The sequence below is a fragment of the Colias eurytheme genome, chromosome 4 (assembly GCF_061535395.1).
Source record: "Colias eurytheme isolate Ceu_HAF_F1 chromosome 4, ilColEury1 Martin Lab GWU primary, whole genome shotgun sequence".
NCBI lineage: Eukaryota > Metazoa > Arthropoda > Insecta > Lepidoptera > Pieridae > Colias > Colias eurytheme.
In genome coordinates this window covers 4,539,795-4,559,121 of record NC_142983.1, presented here as the reverse complement: position 1 = coordinate 4,559,121, position 19,327 = coordinate 4,539,795, and the positions used below count along the sequence as shown (strand labels likewise).

At 32.9% G+C, this 19,327-nt stretch overlaps 2 protein-coding genes across 2 annotated transcripts; one reads left to right on the top strand and one right to left on the bottom strand.

Moving 5' to 3' along the window:
* Nucleotides 1-3,246: 3,246 nt before the first annotated feature.
* On the bottom strand, nucleotides 3,247-9,900 carry LOC149908894 (WW domain-binding protein 4). The gene is made up of 7 exons (XM_090101585.1): nucleotides 9,672-9,900; nucleotides 8,988-9,060; nucleotides 8,643-8,834; nucleotides 7,411-7,552; nucleotides 7,109-7,199; nucleotides 6,863-7,033; nucleotides 3,247-3,437 (listed from the first exon to the last, which is right to left on the bottom strand). Coding segments are annotated over exons 1-7 (861 nt in total). The 5' UTR covers nucleotides 9,674-9,900; the 3' UTR covers nucleotide 3,247.
* A 2,058-nt stretch (nucleotides 9,901-11,958) lies between these two features.
* me31B (ATP-dependent RNA helicase me31b) lies at nucleotides 11,959-16,809 on the top strand. Its single transcript, XM_090120476.1, has 8 exons — nucleotides 11,959-12,050; nucleotides 12,481-12,700; nucleotides 12,774-12,855; nucleotides 13,329-13,535; nucleotides 13,762-13,933; nucleotides 14,168-14,318; nucleotides 14,418-14,613; nucleotides 15,510-16,809. Exons 2-8 carry the CDS (start codon nucleotides 12,636-12,638, stop codon nucleotides 15,966-15,968), a joined length of 1,332 nt encoding a protein of 443 aa, XP_089976602.1. The 5' UTR covers nucleotides 11,959-12,050; nucleotides 12,481-12,635; the 3' UTR covers nucleotides 15,969-16,809.
* Nucleotides 16,810-19,327: the final 2,518 nt, after the last annotated feature.

The following is a 19,327-nucleotide window of genomic DNA, read 5'->3' as shown; positions in this document are numbered from 1 at the left end:
TGAGATTAGCGCGTTCAAACAAACAAACAAAGCTCAGCTTTATCATATTAGTATAGATGAATAATATTAGATAGGAGTTTTACAGGTGGATACCTACTACCTCATATAATATCCTAATAGATACTGATACCTACTACATATAGCTTATTTTTAGGAACTTACATCAAATCTAGAGTTTTAGGTAGCTTAGAACACCAGCCTCTCGGCGTATATTTATTTCTATTTCAAAATAATTAGATATAATTTATTCTAATTTGAATCTTATTTAGGATAGGGTTTAGGATTGCAATTAGTATTGCTCTATATACATATTGTATAAATGGCTAAAAATATAATTCTAAAACAGGAATTCAACAGGCTACTTAATAATATGAAATCAGATCGTCCCGTGTGTGAAAAATGTCCTGAAATATTTATCTATTAACCTTTTGACCGCCAGAGCAAAAACGCATCGCCGTGCCCTCCACGCCAAGCCACAAATTCAATGAGATAACCTTGAAAATAGTAGGGATTCCAAAATGTTATCGATAAACATAATAATTCACGTCTGAATATTTGAATAAACAGCTTATAACACAAAAATAATATTTATTTAACCTCATCTCCTACTGTAAAAACTTAAGACCACATTAAATAGCAACTATCAACAAAAAAAATCAACCTTTTGAGATACAAAAATACATATAAAATTGCAGCAAGTTACAGCACTATTCTCTATCAGTTACGCCCCATTGGCATGTATACATGCCAATGGCGCGGGCAACCATCCTTTTTTTTATAATCTCTCGCTTCTGATTAGGGATGTGTATCTGTATATTATTATAACTTATCGAGTTTATTTATTAAGTTTATATGAACTATAGGTATTATTGTGGAGTGTTTATTTGTAAATATCAAAACAATTACTATTACCTTTAAATAAAGGGAATTGCATTATGAGCTATTACGCACTGTCGGCCAGTAGACTGGACTTACTCCTGGACGACAGTGCGCAAGCCCCTATTTAAACTATAGTAAGTCACAGTCGCCGGCGACTAAGTCGCCGGCGACTTGTCGACAGTGCGTAATAGCTCTAAAACTACATATTTATTTTCCAATCATTTAGTTTAATACTTGAGTTATTACAAATACTAATTATATGTAGGTTACCATATTTTGATATGACATAGCGACAATTTGTATCATAAGAATATTCTAATAAAGGCACTCACACTCTCGGCAATACTCGATAAAATATTTTTACAACTTTCCGCACTTAACAACACGGCACGCGCTTACGACGTCACCAGTCCGACATCTATTCATGTCAATGGCGCAGAAGGGATTGCATATCGATACTGTGCTAGGGATGCGCATGATTGGCGAAAAGGAAAATATTCAAATCAACAATATCCACAATATAGACAATATGGTATTATACCAAAGAATGTAGTATTTACCTTTTTTCTCAGTGACTAAGCTTATATATTTTTTTTGTAGTTATTACAAAAATTAAGCGAATTAGAGTAATTTCGCTGAAATTTTAATGAAGTTACTTGAATATTACACTACATCACTAGTAGGCACGTATACATGTCATTGGCGCGAGAGAACATGCTTTTTTAGCCATTAATTAAGTTATTTTTTGTCATCAAATATTTGAATAACTACTTGGCAATTTTGTTTACTGTGTACAATTATGTAATAACTGGGGATTCAGTTCATAAACTGTATAAATAAAACACGTAAAAGTAAAGGTTTAATATGTTTATTTTGTATTTATCTATGATCTGTTTCTTGGCATGTATAGGTGTCGTTGGCGCACAGGGCACGATTGCGCATGACATCTATAGATGTCATTGGCGTTCAAAAGGTTAATTAAACTACTTTTCATCACAAACGATGTTTTATACTGATAAGAGTTAAACGCCCTCGAATCATATTATCTACAAAATCTTGTGGGATTTCGTCCTAATAAAATAGTTGAAGCATTGCAATAGGTTAAGTAATTACAAATAAGAGGTTTCTTTTGCAACTTTAATGAGTATGGTGGAGACTTGGTGGAGAGAAGGGTAAAATAAAACCGATCAAGTGCGGGTTGTATCTGCGTATGGAGGTTTGTATCGATTTGGTAACAACCAACAATGTTATTTCATTGTTTTTTTATTCATAAAAATGAAATGTGCCTAACTTATAATAATATTAATATATTATGTTCACGCCGAGGTCACGGTTAGTTGAAGTTCCGGGTTCGAATCCTAAATCACGAGCTTTTTCGTGTCTTTGATTTTTCAAATATTTATCAATGACAGTTTATTTTCAATCAACTACAAAAAAATAGGTTTTTAATTTGGCTACATATTTTTGTGTGTTACCTTAGAAATTTTGACTGAGTGAACCGAACCAAATTTGATGTCTCTTTCTTTATTTGAAAGGCGGTATATTTTAGTTCAAAAATAATTATTATTTTGGTATTAAGGTACGTCGCTAAGTAATATATTTCATTCGTCAGCTGAGGTATTAATTATTACAAGATGTCATTGTCTAATTAGTCGGCGCCGAAGCCCGAAGGTAATGATGAAATCACACCAAAAATAACAATGACAGTTCGGCGTGTTTATAGATGTAGGTATGTATGTATGTACGATAATTGACATTTGCAGACTTGCAGTGCATCACAATGAGTATGAATGAATTGTATTATGTAATCTAGTTATAATGTATGTATCGTCTAGATGACATACCTGTATAATATTCTATAATATACGCTCCTACTTTCCAAAAAACGTGTTTAGTAGGTAATTGTTTTTGTTGATATCTAAGTCTAATAGAAGAATAGATCTAAATTCTAATTAATAGTAGAGATTTGAGAACTAATTAGGATCTAATCATTAAACCTTCATTAAACATAGCTTTTGTTTGAGCTATATAATTTCCGATTTCATACTGATTTTTAGTACCTACCTCTGTTTCAATTTTCATATCAGCGTTCAGACTTCAGATTAATAAAAATCACGAAATGTTTATTTGATATGATATGTAGTTAATAGATAACAGTAGTTAAGTATCAAAATTTAAAACCCAGATTATCTTGAAACTAATTTAACAATCTTAAAAGATTCTTTAACGACTAGTTAATACAATTATGATTTGGATCTAATTTCGATTACTTATAGAGTAAACTCATCTTCCAAAATAATATCTTAATTTTGTTATTAATTAATACATGGATTAAAAAAAATAAAAAAGTTTATATAAATATAATTGTTTATTCATCAACTACTTTTTGTCTCATGTTTCGTTTAGCATTATTGATTTTTCTCTTCTTAAACTCCACAGGTCCCTCACCAAGAGACTCAACACGTTTTTCTTTAAAACGCACAATTTCTGGTTGCACTACAACAGGCGGTACAAAAACTTCCTTCTTTGGCAATTGTAAATCAATCTTTTCGACTGGTCTGTAACAAAATCAATAAATTAAAAACAATTTCTTATGCATATAAGTCTTAAAAATGGACATGATTACATATTGGATATTAAAATAATATGGTAACAGTCTGTATAGAAATTATATTACGTACCTAGTATTCTTTGATTGTATACGATATTTATTATTTATTATTATTTTATTATTCAGACTAAAGTCCGGTCGCGGAGCAGAAAGAATTTCGTACAATGACCTCTTTACCTACTGACAGTGGTCACAAACATTTTTGAATGAAGTGCAGTTTACATGAAATATTTGGAGGAGAAAATGTTTTTTACTAATTTATTAAATAAATGTCCTTTATTCATTTACAATACTTATTAGTTAGTTACATTTTAACTTTTTCAATAACAACGATATATTATATAAAAAAAGTGTGCGTGTACATTGACACATGACCTTATTTGTCAAAAAATAATTTGAAAAATAAGGACTAATGTACAATATTACAGAAATACGTTAGTCTAACACGCGATTTCGACTTAGGCGGATTTTGATTGGACATAAAGAGTTTGAGGTTTATTCTTATAAATTTTGAATTTACAAAATCATAATTGAACACCTGACACCAATCAAGCAAACACTAACCTTACGCTCTCAGATTAAAGGTTTACAATCCCTAAGGACGGCGGTCATTGCACCTGTGCGAGCAAGACACATTATTTGTACGAAATTCTTCCTGCTCCGCGACCGGACTTTAGTCATTTTCTTTTTTGATAAATTGGCTGCCATTTAAGCGTCGCAATATTCTGATTTTATCTGATAGTTTACATGTTACTTGGATATTATCGTAGCCTAGCTACGGCAACAGCATCGGTTAACAGTGGCAACTCAATGTAGTTTTTCTCATAGAAGTAAAATATGATTCGCGTATAATTGAGGTATTTACGTAGACGGTAGAGATTTATAATAGGTGTAAACTATTTTTTTTTTTTTGTTTTTCTGCTCCGAGGCAATCTGTTCGATAACAATTGGCCCCTTATATTGTTGGGAACTTTGATTATATTATAAAGTGATGATTCCAACATAATAACTACTCGATAACAAATCATATGTGAAAAAGTAATATTGCATATTTTACCAGATTGTGAAAAATGAATATTTAAATTGAAGGAATAAGCATTTCTATTTTTCATTTATTTAATCAATAATAATTTTAGTAATTATTTACCCGAAATTTAGCCGTATTTATTACCCGCAACTCGACGATGAGCGCCTATTTTGCGTGCGGGAATGTAATGTATGAGTTAAAAATTACGAGTTTACGATTATGTTATGTAATTTCCTTTCAATTAAAAAAACATTTATATAATTTGTCAGAACACGAATATTTCGAAATAAATTTTAAAAATTACAAAAGTGTACAGTGTTGGACGTTTAATTAGAAACACCTAACACTGGTTAACTAAAATTTTTCTTGTTGATGGGTCACAATTCTTAATTTTTACTACAAAGTTAATTTTACTTTCAGAAACTGTTGATAGAACGTTTAAAAAATGGTGCAAATATTTGTAGAATAAAAATATTGCCGACATTTCAACAGGTTTTGATTTTGGGACACTCGAACCGTTCTATTTCTAATTTGTTGTCCAGACTGCAAACACTCGAAAATCAGACTTCACTTAAAATTGTTTTTTATTAATTTAAGCTAACGTTTGATCAAAATTAAGCAATTTCTTATGAAACTAGATAAACGGGTGTTCTATTACATCTAATATCTTAATACTATTATAAAGGCGAAAGTTTGTATGGATGTATGGATGTATGGATGTTTGTTACTCTTTCACGTAAAAACTTCTGAATCGATTACAATGAAATTTAGCACACATATAGAGGGTAACTTGGATTAACACATAGGATAGTTTTTATCCCGGAAATCCCATGGGAACAGGAACTATGCGGGTTTTCCTTTGAAAACGCGGGCTAAGCCGCGGGCGGAAATCTAGTTCTAATATATATTATATTATAAAGGCGAAAGTTTGTAAGGATGTATGGATGTATGGATGTTTGTTACTCTTTCACGTAAAAACCAGAGGCGGCTCGTGACAAAATTTTATGGGTGTTCACTTGAAATAAAACACTACATACATGGTGTAAAGCAGTACAATTTATCAAAAAAATTACTTAAAAGAAAATGCATACGTGATACGTCTTTCTTTTTGGTGTGCAAAAATATCTATAACTTAAAGCGACAAGACCGATAGACGCCAATTGCAGTTCATTCAACAAATGGTACCGAGATTGTGAATGTTTTTTCATCTTGATTGAAAGATGAGTTAAGTCGTCAACGCCCGTTTCAGTCCAAGCACTCTCACCTCCGCCGGCCGCGCCCGCTTTAAATAAAAGACACGGAAAACAAAATAGTTTGTTGCTTTCATCACAACCACACAACCACGGTGTTTTCACATATTGTTCAGATTTAAACACACGCGTATATGTTTTCGTTTTTGTCGTACATTTTTGCGTAAGATCAAGTTCAGGCCGTGGCGGTCCCTTAGCTTTACATTCAAGCCGAATTTGTAACGTTTTATCACACTTTTTAATGAACGCCACATTATAATTATTGTTCATTTTAACACTCACAAGTAATACTGATAACTACAGGCTATTTCAACACGTATTTTATAATTTTAATTAGAAAATTGCATGAATCGCGCGCGTGCATTGAAGTTGACTCGAGTGTTTGTTTATATTATAGAAGTGGTAACTGGCAACGTCGCGCGCAATCGCTGTCCTGCCTGGCGGTAAAAACGAACCGGCAACGTTTGCGGGTGCGGCGCTCCGAATTTTGCTACTTTTCCATAGAAAATCTTTTGTTTCACGCGCAGGGCTCTGGCAAAACCCTCTCTTTCACTCCTATTGGATTTCGTATTAGGAAATGTACTAAATCTTTTTTCATTGGAGCGCTATCGTGAGCGATCCGCTTCGCGCGTTACATAATACAGTAGGTATTATACAGGTGTATGGGATGATGGAATGATGGATATATTCATTGGTATTAACAGTAGTTTTAAAGATTACGATTGATTTTAAATAGTAATAATTAATGTTAATAATTAAATTAAGGACTATGATTTTATTATCATTATTTATGGGAGTTCACTGCACCAGCGCTCCTTAGGGCGACCCGCCTCTGGTAAAAACTACTGAACCGATTACAATGAAATTTAGCACACATACAGAGGGTAACTTGGATTAACACATAGGATAGGTTTTATCCCGGAAATCCCACGGGAACGGGACTATGCGGGTTTTCCTTTGAAAACCCGGGCGAAGCCGCGGGCGGAAATCTAGTTTCTAATATTATCTTTCCAATACAAATGAATACCAAGTGCTAAAGTGAAAAAACTATATCGTTAATAATACTATAAATTTTAAAGTCAAAGGAATACTCACTCATGAACAACTGTTTCCCATTTTCCATAAGGTTTACTACTTCTAGGTTCAGGACCATACAAAGGTACGCTCACGGGAGGTGGTTTCTCCTTTTTAACTGCTAATTCTTTCATACTCTCTCTTGCTATATGCGCTTTAACTTCGACCATGGCCTCTTTTTGTTTTTGCTTTCTAGAAAAAAAAATATTTGTGTAAATTATAAAAAATTACTATTATAAAATGAATAAATAAATATGAGATAGTTACAGTAATTTTTTCTCCTTTTTATTTTCTTTTAATTTCTTCTCTTCTTGCTGCGTAATTGATAAATAGTTGTCTGGTGCATCCCAGGTTGTCTCTGAAAGAATTTAATAAAATGAATATGAAGTTCATAAATACATATTTAAAATTGTAATTATTGCTCTAAGGCTTCATTATAATAATTAAACATTTGTGAAATCTTAAAAAATAATGTTTTTTCTTTATTAGTTAACTGACTTAATTTTGCGAATACATCAACAAATTTAAGACAATCCTAAGTTATATTAGAAACATTAATGTGTAAATACCATTTGTTTGTGTGTTCCAGTAATATGAGCTTCCATCTGCACCTTTAACTTCATGCCAAACAGGTTCTGATGCAGGCCCTGGAGCTGATACTACAATATCTTTGCTGCTATTGCCACTCTGGCCAAGCATATCATTAATATTCTGCAAAAAAAATACAGTTTATGTATACATTTGAGTGGTAGTGGAATATCTATAAATATTTTTTTTTTTATTTTCATGCAAAAAATTAAGTTTGTATAGTTGCACCTTGCATGAATGTAAATCTATACTAATATTATAAAGCTGAAGAGTTTGTTTGTTTATTTGTTTGAACGCACTAATCTCGGGAACTACTGGTCCGATTTGAAAAATTCTCTTGGTGTTAGATAGCCCATTTATCGAGGAAGGTTATAGGCTATATTTCATCACGCTACGGGCAACAGGAGTGGAGCCACGGGGGTGAAACCGCGCGGAGCAGTTAGTATATTATATAGCTGTGCCCGCGGTCTAACCCGCGTGGCTCCGCTCCTGTTGGTCTTAGCATAATGATATATAGCCAAAAGCCTTCCTTGATAAATTGGCTACCTAACACCGAAATAATTTTTCAAATCGGACCAGTAGTTCCTGAGATTAGCATGTTCAAACAAACGAAACAAACTCTTCAGCTTTATAATATTAGTATAGATTTAAATGGTAATGATAAATCTATAAACATTCATACTATTTAAATAAATAATATTACATGAAAGTAAAGATGTATTAATATTATTAATCTATAATCTAATTGGCAGCTCAGGGTTATTGACCTTCCATAATATGTTATATCATCTCCATGTCATATAACTTTACAATCTTATCTTAATACTATTATAAAGGCGAAAGTTTGTATGGATGTATGGATGTTTGTTACTCTTTCACGTAAAAACTACTGAACCGATTACAATGAAATTTAGCACACATATAGAGGGTAACTTGGATTAACACATAGGATAGGTTTTATCCCGGAAATCCCACGGGAACGGGAACTATGCGGGTTTTCCTTTGAAAACGCGGGCGAAGCCGCGGGCGGAAATCTAGTACTGCATAAATATTTTTAAACTTTTAGATACTTATCTATGTTACATTTATTTAAATTTTAAAGTTTAATACTGAGGTGATAATCTCAAAGACTGAGATAATGATACATGAAGTACAAAACAAGAAAACTTTAAGCAAAATATGAAGTTACACCTAAATCCGCTTCTAGGATTACCTTAGAAGTCAAGTCAGCATTGTTTTGAACATCTTTCAAATATGCACTCATGGCAGCTTCTTCCATTTTTCTGATGTCATCATCTTGCTTTTCCTTTGCCTTGAATTCTTTTGCACTCTTCTTACTAATCTGTGATATATGTTTTTTAACACTTTCCTTGTGGCGCTTGCCATTTTCATGGAATGATATTGACTGTAAAAAAATTACAAACTAATTACTTATGCGTTGTATAAAAATATGTATATTAACAACTAACTATATAATAAAATATATGACCTTTGACACTTTCATGAGTAAACTCAATCATGTTTTATGATGCAAAATAAGGAATCAAATTCTACTTACAACTTTATTATCTGCTAACCAACACTTGCAAAATTCACAATATTTCCGGGCTTGTGATTTCCAATACTCTGTCCTGTAAAATGATAAGTGTACATGAGAAACTAGATTTTGGCCTGCAGCTTCACCTGCATTTTCAAAGAAAAAGCCGCATAGTTCCCGTTCCTGTGTTTTTTGCAATAAAAAATTAGCTTATGTCTTATTCTGGGTCTCCAGCTACGAAACTTCATTGCAATCAGTTCAGTAGTATTCGCCTGAAAGATAAACAAACATCCATCCATCCATCCTCACAAACTTTCACATTTTTATATTATTAGTAAGATATCTCTTAGATCTATGTGGGTACTTTTTAGATTATCTATATGTATTATGTATTACTTGTACTGTAATACAAAGAGAGAGTTCAGATTCAATCACATAACTTCATAAGTTAGGTATTACTAAATCCAAATATCATCTAACTATATTTAGTTTCTAAATACAATTGATTAGTAGATACAATGATGTTTTTTTTGTTCCATAAATAGGTAATTGTTACTACAGGTATCCAAAGTAGGTTATTCCATAACCCACTTTGGATTTATAATATATGGTGTATGCACAAGTCAACAATACACGAAATACTGTAATTTTGTGATTTTTTTTAAATAATTTTGTAAAATAATAGATACATGAATTTATACTTACATTTTGTAATAAAATAGAATTACTAAATACCTAATAAATTTATACAAAATAAGTTATTAATATGATATTTAATTATTAAATTATTTTTGTTTAAATTTTATTTGGTACATGTAAAAATACTATTCGTTAGATAAACCGTATTTTATACCAATAGTTTGAAAACAATTTATAATATAATATTTTGTATTTCTGACACTTTGAAAACATGAAATGAGTTGTGTCACTTATGACATGTATGTGACTGTGTGACACTCAGAGGTGTCAGGTGTGACATGAAAATACATGAAAATGTTGCCATTTAAAAAAAGCGTACTTTAGGCACTATGTGGGCACAATGCAGGCAACAAAATACATAAAGCGGGCTGCTCACTCACCTGCCACAGGGGCAATATTGGGACCCTTAATTGCCTTCTTAATTGTGATGTGCATAGGCAAGCAGGGGCAATATTTAAATTGTAGTACGGTTGGGACAATTGCATAAGTTTAAAATCATCGTAACTTTGCCCGCTTACCAGAACCTTAGTGCAGCGGTTAATCGTTTATAGTACGTAGCACCTTCCGCATAAACGTGTCTTGCTTTTCTATTATTGGTGTAACGATAACCAGGAGCTCTTCAAAAGAATTAATATCCAATATCCATTCGCAAAAAGGTTTTAAGATCATCTACTTCAAAATCTTTCACAGTGGTCATGTGGCTTGTGGAGGAAGAAAAATTGGGATTCCTCCATCGACAAAGGGAGGATCCTAGACCAGCTGTTAATGCCTCGATGAATGATGTCAGAAAGTTGTAAATATATATCCTCTGTAGCGTAAACGTGTCGCTTGCGCGATTCAAAGCGACATGACTCAATTTGCTTCGTTTCTGCAACCAATTCTTCACCCAGTATCTTTGCTTTCTTTTTTTTTTGGTAGCACTACAGAAAGTGTCAAGGCTATACCATTATCCACTGGTGTTTCGACAATGCAGGAACCAGGAGCCTTTCTCATAAACGAGCCTTCAGTGGGACTATAACCGGCTATTCACCTACCTGTAGCAGGGGCAATATTGGGATTGCACACTTAATTGGCTCCTTAATTGTGATAGGCAAACAGGGGCAATTTTGAGAACAGCTGAAATTGCTCCGACCGCCGTGCAACCGAGATTGTTCCAATATTGCCCCTGCGGCAGGTACGTGAGTAGCCGGCATATCACTTACACACTGAACGGCAGGCTTGTTTGTAGAGAACAGACGAAATTGTTCCGACCCCCGTGCAACCTGTATTGCGGCAGGTTTGTGAGTAGCCCGCTTACAAGGACACAATGATTGTTGCTATTTGCACAATTTAAGAACATTGATTAAATTAACATAAATAAGTTACAGAGTCGAATAGATATTAATACTTTATATATTAGATAGTGAAAAACATTTTGGTATAGTAAAAATAATAAAAAAAAAATTGTTTTTGCACCAAAAGTGTTTAGATAAAAATGTCATGTGATTCTTCTAATCCATAAAAAATAATAATAGGTATTAGTTAGTTCTTTAAAGAAACGAATCTTCAATGGCGGCGCTTATCATTCCCTCTCGCTCACACACGGCCGTACGGTATGCAAAAAAAAATGGAAAAATAAAATCACTAAAATGTATTTGATTTTCCCTATAATAGTTTTTATCATAAATTTACAATGACAATTATGCATTTGCGAAAGTAAATAATGTTTTATTGGAATTTGACAAAATATGTTCTTTGGGAAAAGTTGTTCAGTTTTATGGGCTTATTACAAGTATTATGGGGATTTTATTACATTCTGTATACGTAAATATGATAATTCATATAAATACACAAATACAATAACAAAAAAGTTTGTCAACAAACAATTTGAAATAATTAATAAAATAATTATCAATTTACGTTATTTTTATTTTCTTTTTTGATGATCCTACCATCTGTCAAAGTCAGCTTTGGCCGCCATTGAAGATTCGTTTCTTGAACTGACTAATACATAAATTTTTTCTAATATATTTTCTTTGATCTAAATATTTAAAATTGAAGACAATCAAAACCACAGCAAAACACTTACAAGTAAATTTTTTGAAATTACGCAAATTAAAAACAAATAAATTTTCTTCACATTATATTTTAATGTATTATACAGTTTTGTAATTTATTATTTTCCTACAATTCAAATATGTACTAAACATTGCACCTATTTATCAAGTAAAGTTAATATTCGTGCTAAACGCTCCTAATATGTTTATCAACAATTATGCTAATAATAAAAATTGCAATGGAAACATTGCAAATTGCATTTTGCAAGTTGCAACACTACCGCTTGGTTACTTTGTGATGTCGTCGTCGAGTATCGAGTGTCGTCGTCTTTTATAAAGTTTTATCAAGGTGATATTTGTTTTTCTTTAAAAATATCTTTTATTTTATTGTTGTAGATAGTGGAAAGATACTGTTTTCAGTTTCAGCAGATTCCTTAATTATTTATTTCCATGTATTCATCAAGGATATTTTTTTGTGGCGGCCATATTTAAAATTTAAATCGTTCTATATTGGTATCAACTGAATCTGTTTATATCTTTTCAATCGAGTATTTATTTCGTTGTAGTCGTTGATTAATTCTTTCTAAATCCATTGTTGTATCAAATTAATATTTAAGTTTTATCCCAATTATCTTACGTATTGGCTGTACGGATAATAATAATTGTACACAAGTATTGTATCTGTCTTGTTGACGCGTCTAGTACCTAATCTTTATTCCCGATTGTATGTGTACCGTTGTAGATGTATTGATTTAAATGATTTAATTTTATTGTTACAGATAATCCTGAACTCGTCTGGTATACGTGATTAACTTTCTAAATATCTTATGTGTCGAAAAGTGACTTATCGTGAAATTTGTTTTGTGTTGGAGTGTACAAGAGATTTGTGATAAGTTTCTAATTTTAGTCTCCCCTAGAGGGCAACTTTGGAAAAATGATGACCGAAAATAGAATTAGTTCAAGTAATCACGTCGGAAACAGTTTAAATAATCAGAAAGGGTCAGTATGTCGAGTCATTGAATTCGGGATATGTGTGTGTAATCTATTCCTAACCGTTTTTTAATGTTTTTAGAGATGTCGATAAAACGGTTGACGACATTGGATGGAAATCAAAATTAAAACTACCCCCTAAAGATAGAAGAATAAAAACTAGTGTAAGTATTGATATTTTTCCAGACAATTTGATAATTTTTTTTTTTACTTTTTTTTTGTCATATTTGTTGATATTATCTTTGAAAAAGTACTTAGCAATTTTTTCTTATACAAAATATTCTATATTAGGTATTGGATTCAGCTGCTTAACCTTCATGGTACCTGGCTTCTTTTTATCCTTTGTGCCTATCCAGACGAAAATATATTTTTTGTATTTAATTTCATAGAGACAATCAGCGGTTCAGTTATGAAAGCGACATATATCTACTAATTCTTACCACCTTTCGCATTTATAATATCTCGTCACATGTTATCCTAATTATTAGAATTTTTTGTTGACCAAGAATCCAGACCTGAAGTGCATTGCTGAGATGTTTAAATTTTAAATACAAAAGTCATGCATATGAAAAAAGCAAGAATAGAATAATATCAATATTTTTAACAATGTTAAAAATGGTTTTGATTTTTGTTTTAGGATGTAACAGACACAAGAGGAAATGAGTTTGAAGAGTTTTGCCTAAAGAGAGAAATCCTTATGGGTATTTTCGAAAAGGGATGGGAAAAGCCATCCCCCATTCAAGAGGCTTCAATACCCATTGCTCTCAGTGGTAAGGATGTACTTGCAAGGGCCAAAAACGGAACCGGCAAAACAGGCGCATATTGTATTCCAGTCTTAGAACAGGTAAAAATATATGTTTGCTTTGTTATATTAAGAAGCATTCAGAAAAAAAAAAATGATTTGAATATATTCATATCAATGTTAATTAAATTTGTAAACATGATGATATTGTTTGGATTCCCCTTCACTTCTTATCATAAGTGATAAAACCAATGCTGATAAGTCTGCTCTTAACTGAACTAAATATAGTTTTTAAGCAATAGAATGTATAATATAAGTGTGTTTGTAGGTTGATCCAAAAAAAGATTATATTCAAGCTTTAATTGTGGTACCAACTCGAGAGCTAGCCTTACAGACATCACAAATCTGCATCGAACTAGCAAAACACACAGATATACGTGTAATGGTCACTACAGGAGGCACAAACCTGAGGGATGATATTATGCGTATATACCAAAATGGTAAGTCTTTATATAAAAGTTACATGAATCAAAGTAAATGACCTTATTGTAATTTGGTAGTCTGTTTTAAAAATATAAATTCAATTTCTGAATCATGAATCTATGAAAAAAATTACATAAACAGCTCTGATTATGAAAAATATAAAATAGAATATTTTTTTGTCATTCTATCAAGTTAAATGAATTATTAATTTTTGTGGTATATTGGTTATTAAATAATAATACTTTTTTCAGTCCAAGTAATAATTGCCACACCTGGGCGAATGATTGATCTCATGGATAAGCAAGTTGCCAAAATGGACCAGTGCAGGATGCTGGTATTAGATGAGGCAGATAAACTTCTTTCTCAAGACTTTAAGGGCATGTTAGATATGGTTATCTCAAGGTTAGTTTATATTCTTAAAATAATAACAAAATTCAAATAATAAAGAACATAAAATCTGCCAAAAAATATGTTTTTCTTATTTTGTCAAATCTTTTACAGATTACCAAAAGAACGCCAAATCTTGCTATTCTCAGCAACCTTTCCATTAAGTGTGAAACAGTTTATGGAGAAGCATCTCCGAGAACCATATGAGATTAACCTTATGGAAGAGTTGACACTAAAAGGAGTCACACAGTACTATGCTTTTGTACAAGAGAGACAAAAAGTACACTGTTTAAATACCCTCTTTTCAAAGGTACATACAATTGTAATGATATAAAATTTATTTATGCTTATCTCAATTGATTTATTAATTTATTTTGCCTACAATTTTACCACATAAAGTTTATCAACAAAATATAAAACAGACTATTACCACAGTATTACCATTATTTCCTACAGTAAGGAATCGCCTTTGATGTCGCGCGATGCCGCCGCCAGCGTAGGTACTTACGCTGCCACACGAAAATACGCTAGGGTTGCAACAAATGGGAAATAAAACAATTGTGATTATTAATATTATGATGAAATCTTTATTCATATGTACATTCAAAATAATTGCGATTATTAAATCTGATGTAATTATTTGTTCATAAATATATAATTACAGATATTGCACTGCTAAATATTATTTACGTGGACACTTTATTTTTGGATGTTCTTAATTGTATATTATAACATTTAACTAAGTAATGCATTCGCATTGGGATGTACAATCTGATTAGAAAATAATGAGGACAACATATATATATATAGCTTTGATTTTAATTCAACAGATACAATTAATAGTTACAATCTTTCTGAAATATTGTTTCCTTCTGGGATTTCAATGTAGATTTACATCCGTAAACCGAACAGTTTGTGCGCGCCATAATAGAATATGTAAGTACCTATGTATAATAAAATTATTACACAAAAAATACGACTGCGTCATCCTTTCGCACTAGGTAAAGCAAACTAAGCGTGTTCGCTTTACGCGGCCCGCGTCGCCCGACCCCCGCCAGTTCCCCTCCGTTTCTCTGCACAAGTACATTCGTCGCACTACTGTAGGAAATAATGGTAATACTGTGCTATTACAATTGACTTGACTGTTTATTAATAGAAGAGCTTCAATCTGCATCAATTAAAACAAATAATAATTGTTTGTTTCAGTTGCAAATAAATCAATCCATCATATTCTGCAATTCCACCCAACGCGTAGAGTTACTCGCAAAGAAAATCACGGAGCTGGGCTACTGCTGTTATTACATTCACGCGCGTATGGCGCAAGCGCACCGCAACCGCGTGTTCCACGACTTCCGCGCGGGGCTGTGCCGCAACCTGGTGTGCTCGGACCTGTTCACCAGGGGCATCGACGTGCAGGCCGTGAACGTGGTCATCAACTTCGACTTCCCGCGGATGGCGGAGACGTACCTGCACCGCATCGGGCGCTCGGGCCGGTTCGGCCACCTCGGTATCGCCATCAACCTGATCACGTACGAGGACCGCTTCGCCCTGCACCGCATCGAGCAGGAGCTGGGCACGGAGATCAAGCCGATCCCGAAGGTCATCGACCCGGCGCTGTACGTGGCGCGCACGCCCGGCGAGGACGACGACGGCGCGGACAAGTAACGCTCTGCCGCCCGCCGCTGAACCTGGACTTACTGGTGTATGGAATTAGTTTAAACTGCAAAAACAAAAAACTTATTTGTAAAAAGTGTAATGAATTTTATTGTAACAAAATGTGAGTGTATATAGTTTATCGTGGATTAAGACTCGAACCTGCTAGAGGGTTACTTTTTTAAAGTGTATATAAACAAACATCAGGACTTGTGAAAGGCACCCAGACGCTCTTTGTCCATATTGGATTCTGTGCGTGGTTTCCTATGATTGTTAAAAAGTAAAATATTTATCTGAACACTATTTGAGTGAAAGTCTATCTAGATTTGTATGTGGATTTTGAATAAATTGTGGTAGACTTTCAACCTTTAAAATTTAGCCCTACCCATATAAAACACATATTTGAGCTAGCACCGGTTTTATTTTATGTTGTTAAAATGTTAAATGTAACTTTCCGTTATATGGGTAGGTTTCAGTCTAGCTCAAATGTACAATTTTAAAAATTTGTATCGGTTTCTGAAACCAGTGTCAAATGCGTTGTTCTTGACCGCTTGGAACAATGTTAACGAACAAGTCGTTATTTTATTTACAACCAGGTTAAAGCAGTGTTAAATATTGAAAAGAAATTATGATCAATTTTATTTATATAGTGGTGTAAACATTTTGTGTTGTCTTAACCTGGTACTGCTATTTTGTGCTTCCTTTCCATTGTTAATATTATTATTTAAAAGCGGTTAAAGTCACAGCTTTAAAAAAAAAAACAAAAAAAAAAGAACTCTGATCCTTTCTTTCTTGATCAAAAACAATATCTTGTGCTCGCCATTAGAATTGGCCTAATTCATGAGCTTAAAAATTTGAGGCTGTGACTCGTAACAAGGCGAAGGAATAGTAACATGGTGGGACGGCTTGCGCCATGCGTATTCCTTTGTCTCGGGGGATTTGTAAACGGAGCATTTGTGTTCAAATCGTTAAAAATATGCTCTGGGGGTTCTAAAATTTCGGGATGTCACGTGAAGAGTTGCACTATTTGGTCAACATGTCTTTATTTCAACTCTTACAATTTCTGTTGACAATTTGCCACCGAAACATAAAACACTGCCTGTGTCAGTATTCTCATTTGTGGCCTGAAGTATTGTTGAAATTATTTCAATATTTTTGTGCTTACATCGTTGTTAAAAAAATGATTAGCAAAATTTTCCGAATCATTAGTACTTAGATAAAACCTTATTTTTGAAGTTTTTAAAACCATTGTCGAAAGTTTTTAAAAATCTTCATATCTGTGATACATTTCATTATAAGCCTGGTGAGCTTGTGAGATTTTAGACCTTTGTTCATTTCGTCTTCCTATAGTAAATTCTAGTTTATAAGGCTGCGGAGCCTATTCTGTTGTGATTTGGTGATACTATTGTGGTACAAAAGTTTAAAAAATATTAGTCTTCAAAATTAAAAAAAGTATACTGTTTATCTCATTCGTAAGCCAGGCGAGGACGAAATTAGCATATCAAAGATATTTTTCTATAGGTCACAGTTAAATCATGCTCTGATAAAATATACACATATGCATTGAGATTAAATCAGACATTGGTGCCTTCGGGTTTTCATTGAGATTGTTCAGTTTCTCCCATGGTGTGAAGAAGTTATGTTCTAATGAAAAACAGACAAGTAAAATCAGAAAAATAAATATGTATTTTAAAGTTATTAGATGTTGAATTATTTCGATGAATCCGTACGGTACCTTGCGACTGATTTTTATATTGTGCGCATTATTTATGTTATTTTTCTAGTTTAAAAAAATATATTCTTGTTGAGAGTGGGCCAAAAATAAACTCTTCACATAAAATGTTATATTATTTCCCTTACTTTAGTGTTATTGCATGCGATATATACAATGCTAGTTAAACTATTCTCACGCTTGTTTACATCCAAGTAACAAACAATATGGCCCGCGCAGACTATGATCCTTTCTCCGTGGCGGAGAGGAAAGACGAAAGTACGCTCCGCGAAAATTCCGCCTTGTATTGACCGCGAACTCAACGCACACTGAGCATGTCCAGAATTGTAGGGAAGAGCCTTTAGGAAGCGAATATTTAAGGTTACAATGCGGACTAAAGTTCGCCGTGTGTGTTGCTTCGCCTATTCACACGTGTTCTATTATTTTCGGGGATACCGTGCTATTATCCGGTCCGTTCCTGTATGCTCGCGGTTATTCGGGGGACGCGGTAGGTACCTTTAATCCCTCGTTTGCGTTACCTCAATACCGATCTACTATAGCGGACAAAAATCCCGGCACAGGCCATAATTATAGTAGACTACTTTCGACCGATGAAACCAAGATGATACAGTTGAGTTCTAAAAAATATGAGCGAAAACTTGTATGAAAATCCGTCGGCTTGCAGCATACCCGACAGACGTTTGAAAGTTAATTTCTATAACCAAACAATAAGTGTAATACACAGCGTGATCTTATTACGCCTTTCTAAACAGAGATAAAACAGTCTTAAAGAAAACACCATAAAATGATTTGTACATTTTTTTTTATTTTATTAAAATTTTACAATACTCCAAACGAGCAGGCGGCATGTAATACAAGAAAAAATAAATAAAAAAATCATTAAGTACGAACAGAACTGAACACATTACGTTTCTCATTACTTATTTCAGAGCAAGTAATTGTTTAATTTGACTAGAATTTAGATAAATCAATGAATTTAGCATACAAATTGAAATTCATTATAAAGGCTTGCTCGTTGAATACATTAAAACTATAATAATAAATAGTATAAATCATGTATTATGTTAAAATTAGTAATACAAAACACTAAACTTAAACTAATAAGTTAATGGCAGTATAATTTCCACACTAAAAAAGTAATATAAAATATAACGTTAAAATTACAAATAAAGTTAAAATAACTACTTATATATTAACGCCTACGTTGAACAAAGTTGATCGGCGACGTTGTTCATACGGCTCAAATCAATAAACAGTTTTATGAATTTCCATACATATGACAAGCGCGACTGACGTACGCATAGTCCAGGATCCTTCGGCCATTTTTGCAAGTGATTATAATATCAAGCTAATTTTCCGTGAGTAGCTTTATTTTGATGAGACTCCCAATAATTTCCTGTACGAAACTCGATTATGGTAGCTAACAGAGGTAACAAGGATAAAATATTTTGATTTGATGGTTCTCAAATATTTATTACGCAATTTGTATATGTCTGTTGAATTATATAAATATTAACTAAGTGAAAACAAAAAAATCTGCTGGTTAGTAATCATTTATGATGACCTCGTTATCGATACACATTGGAGAGGGGACTCTTTGATCAAACAATAGATTTTGTAGGACAAATATTTTTTCGAA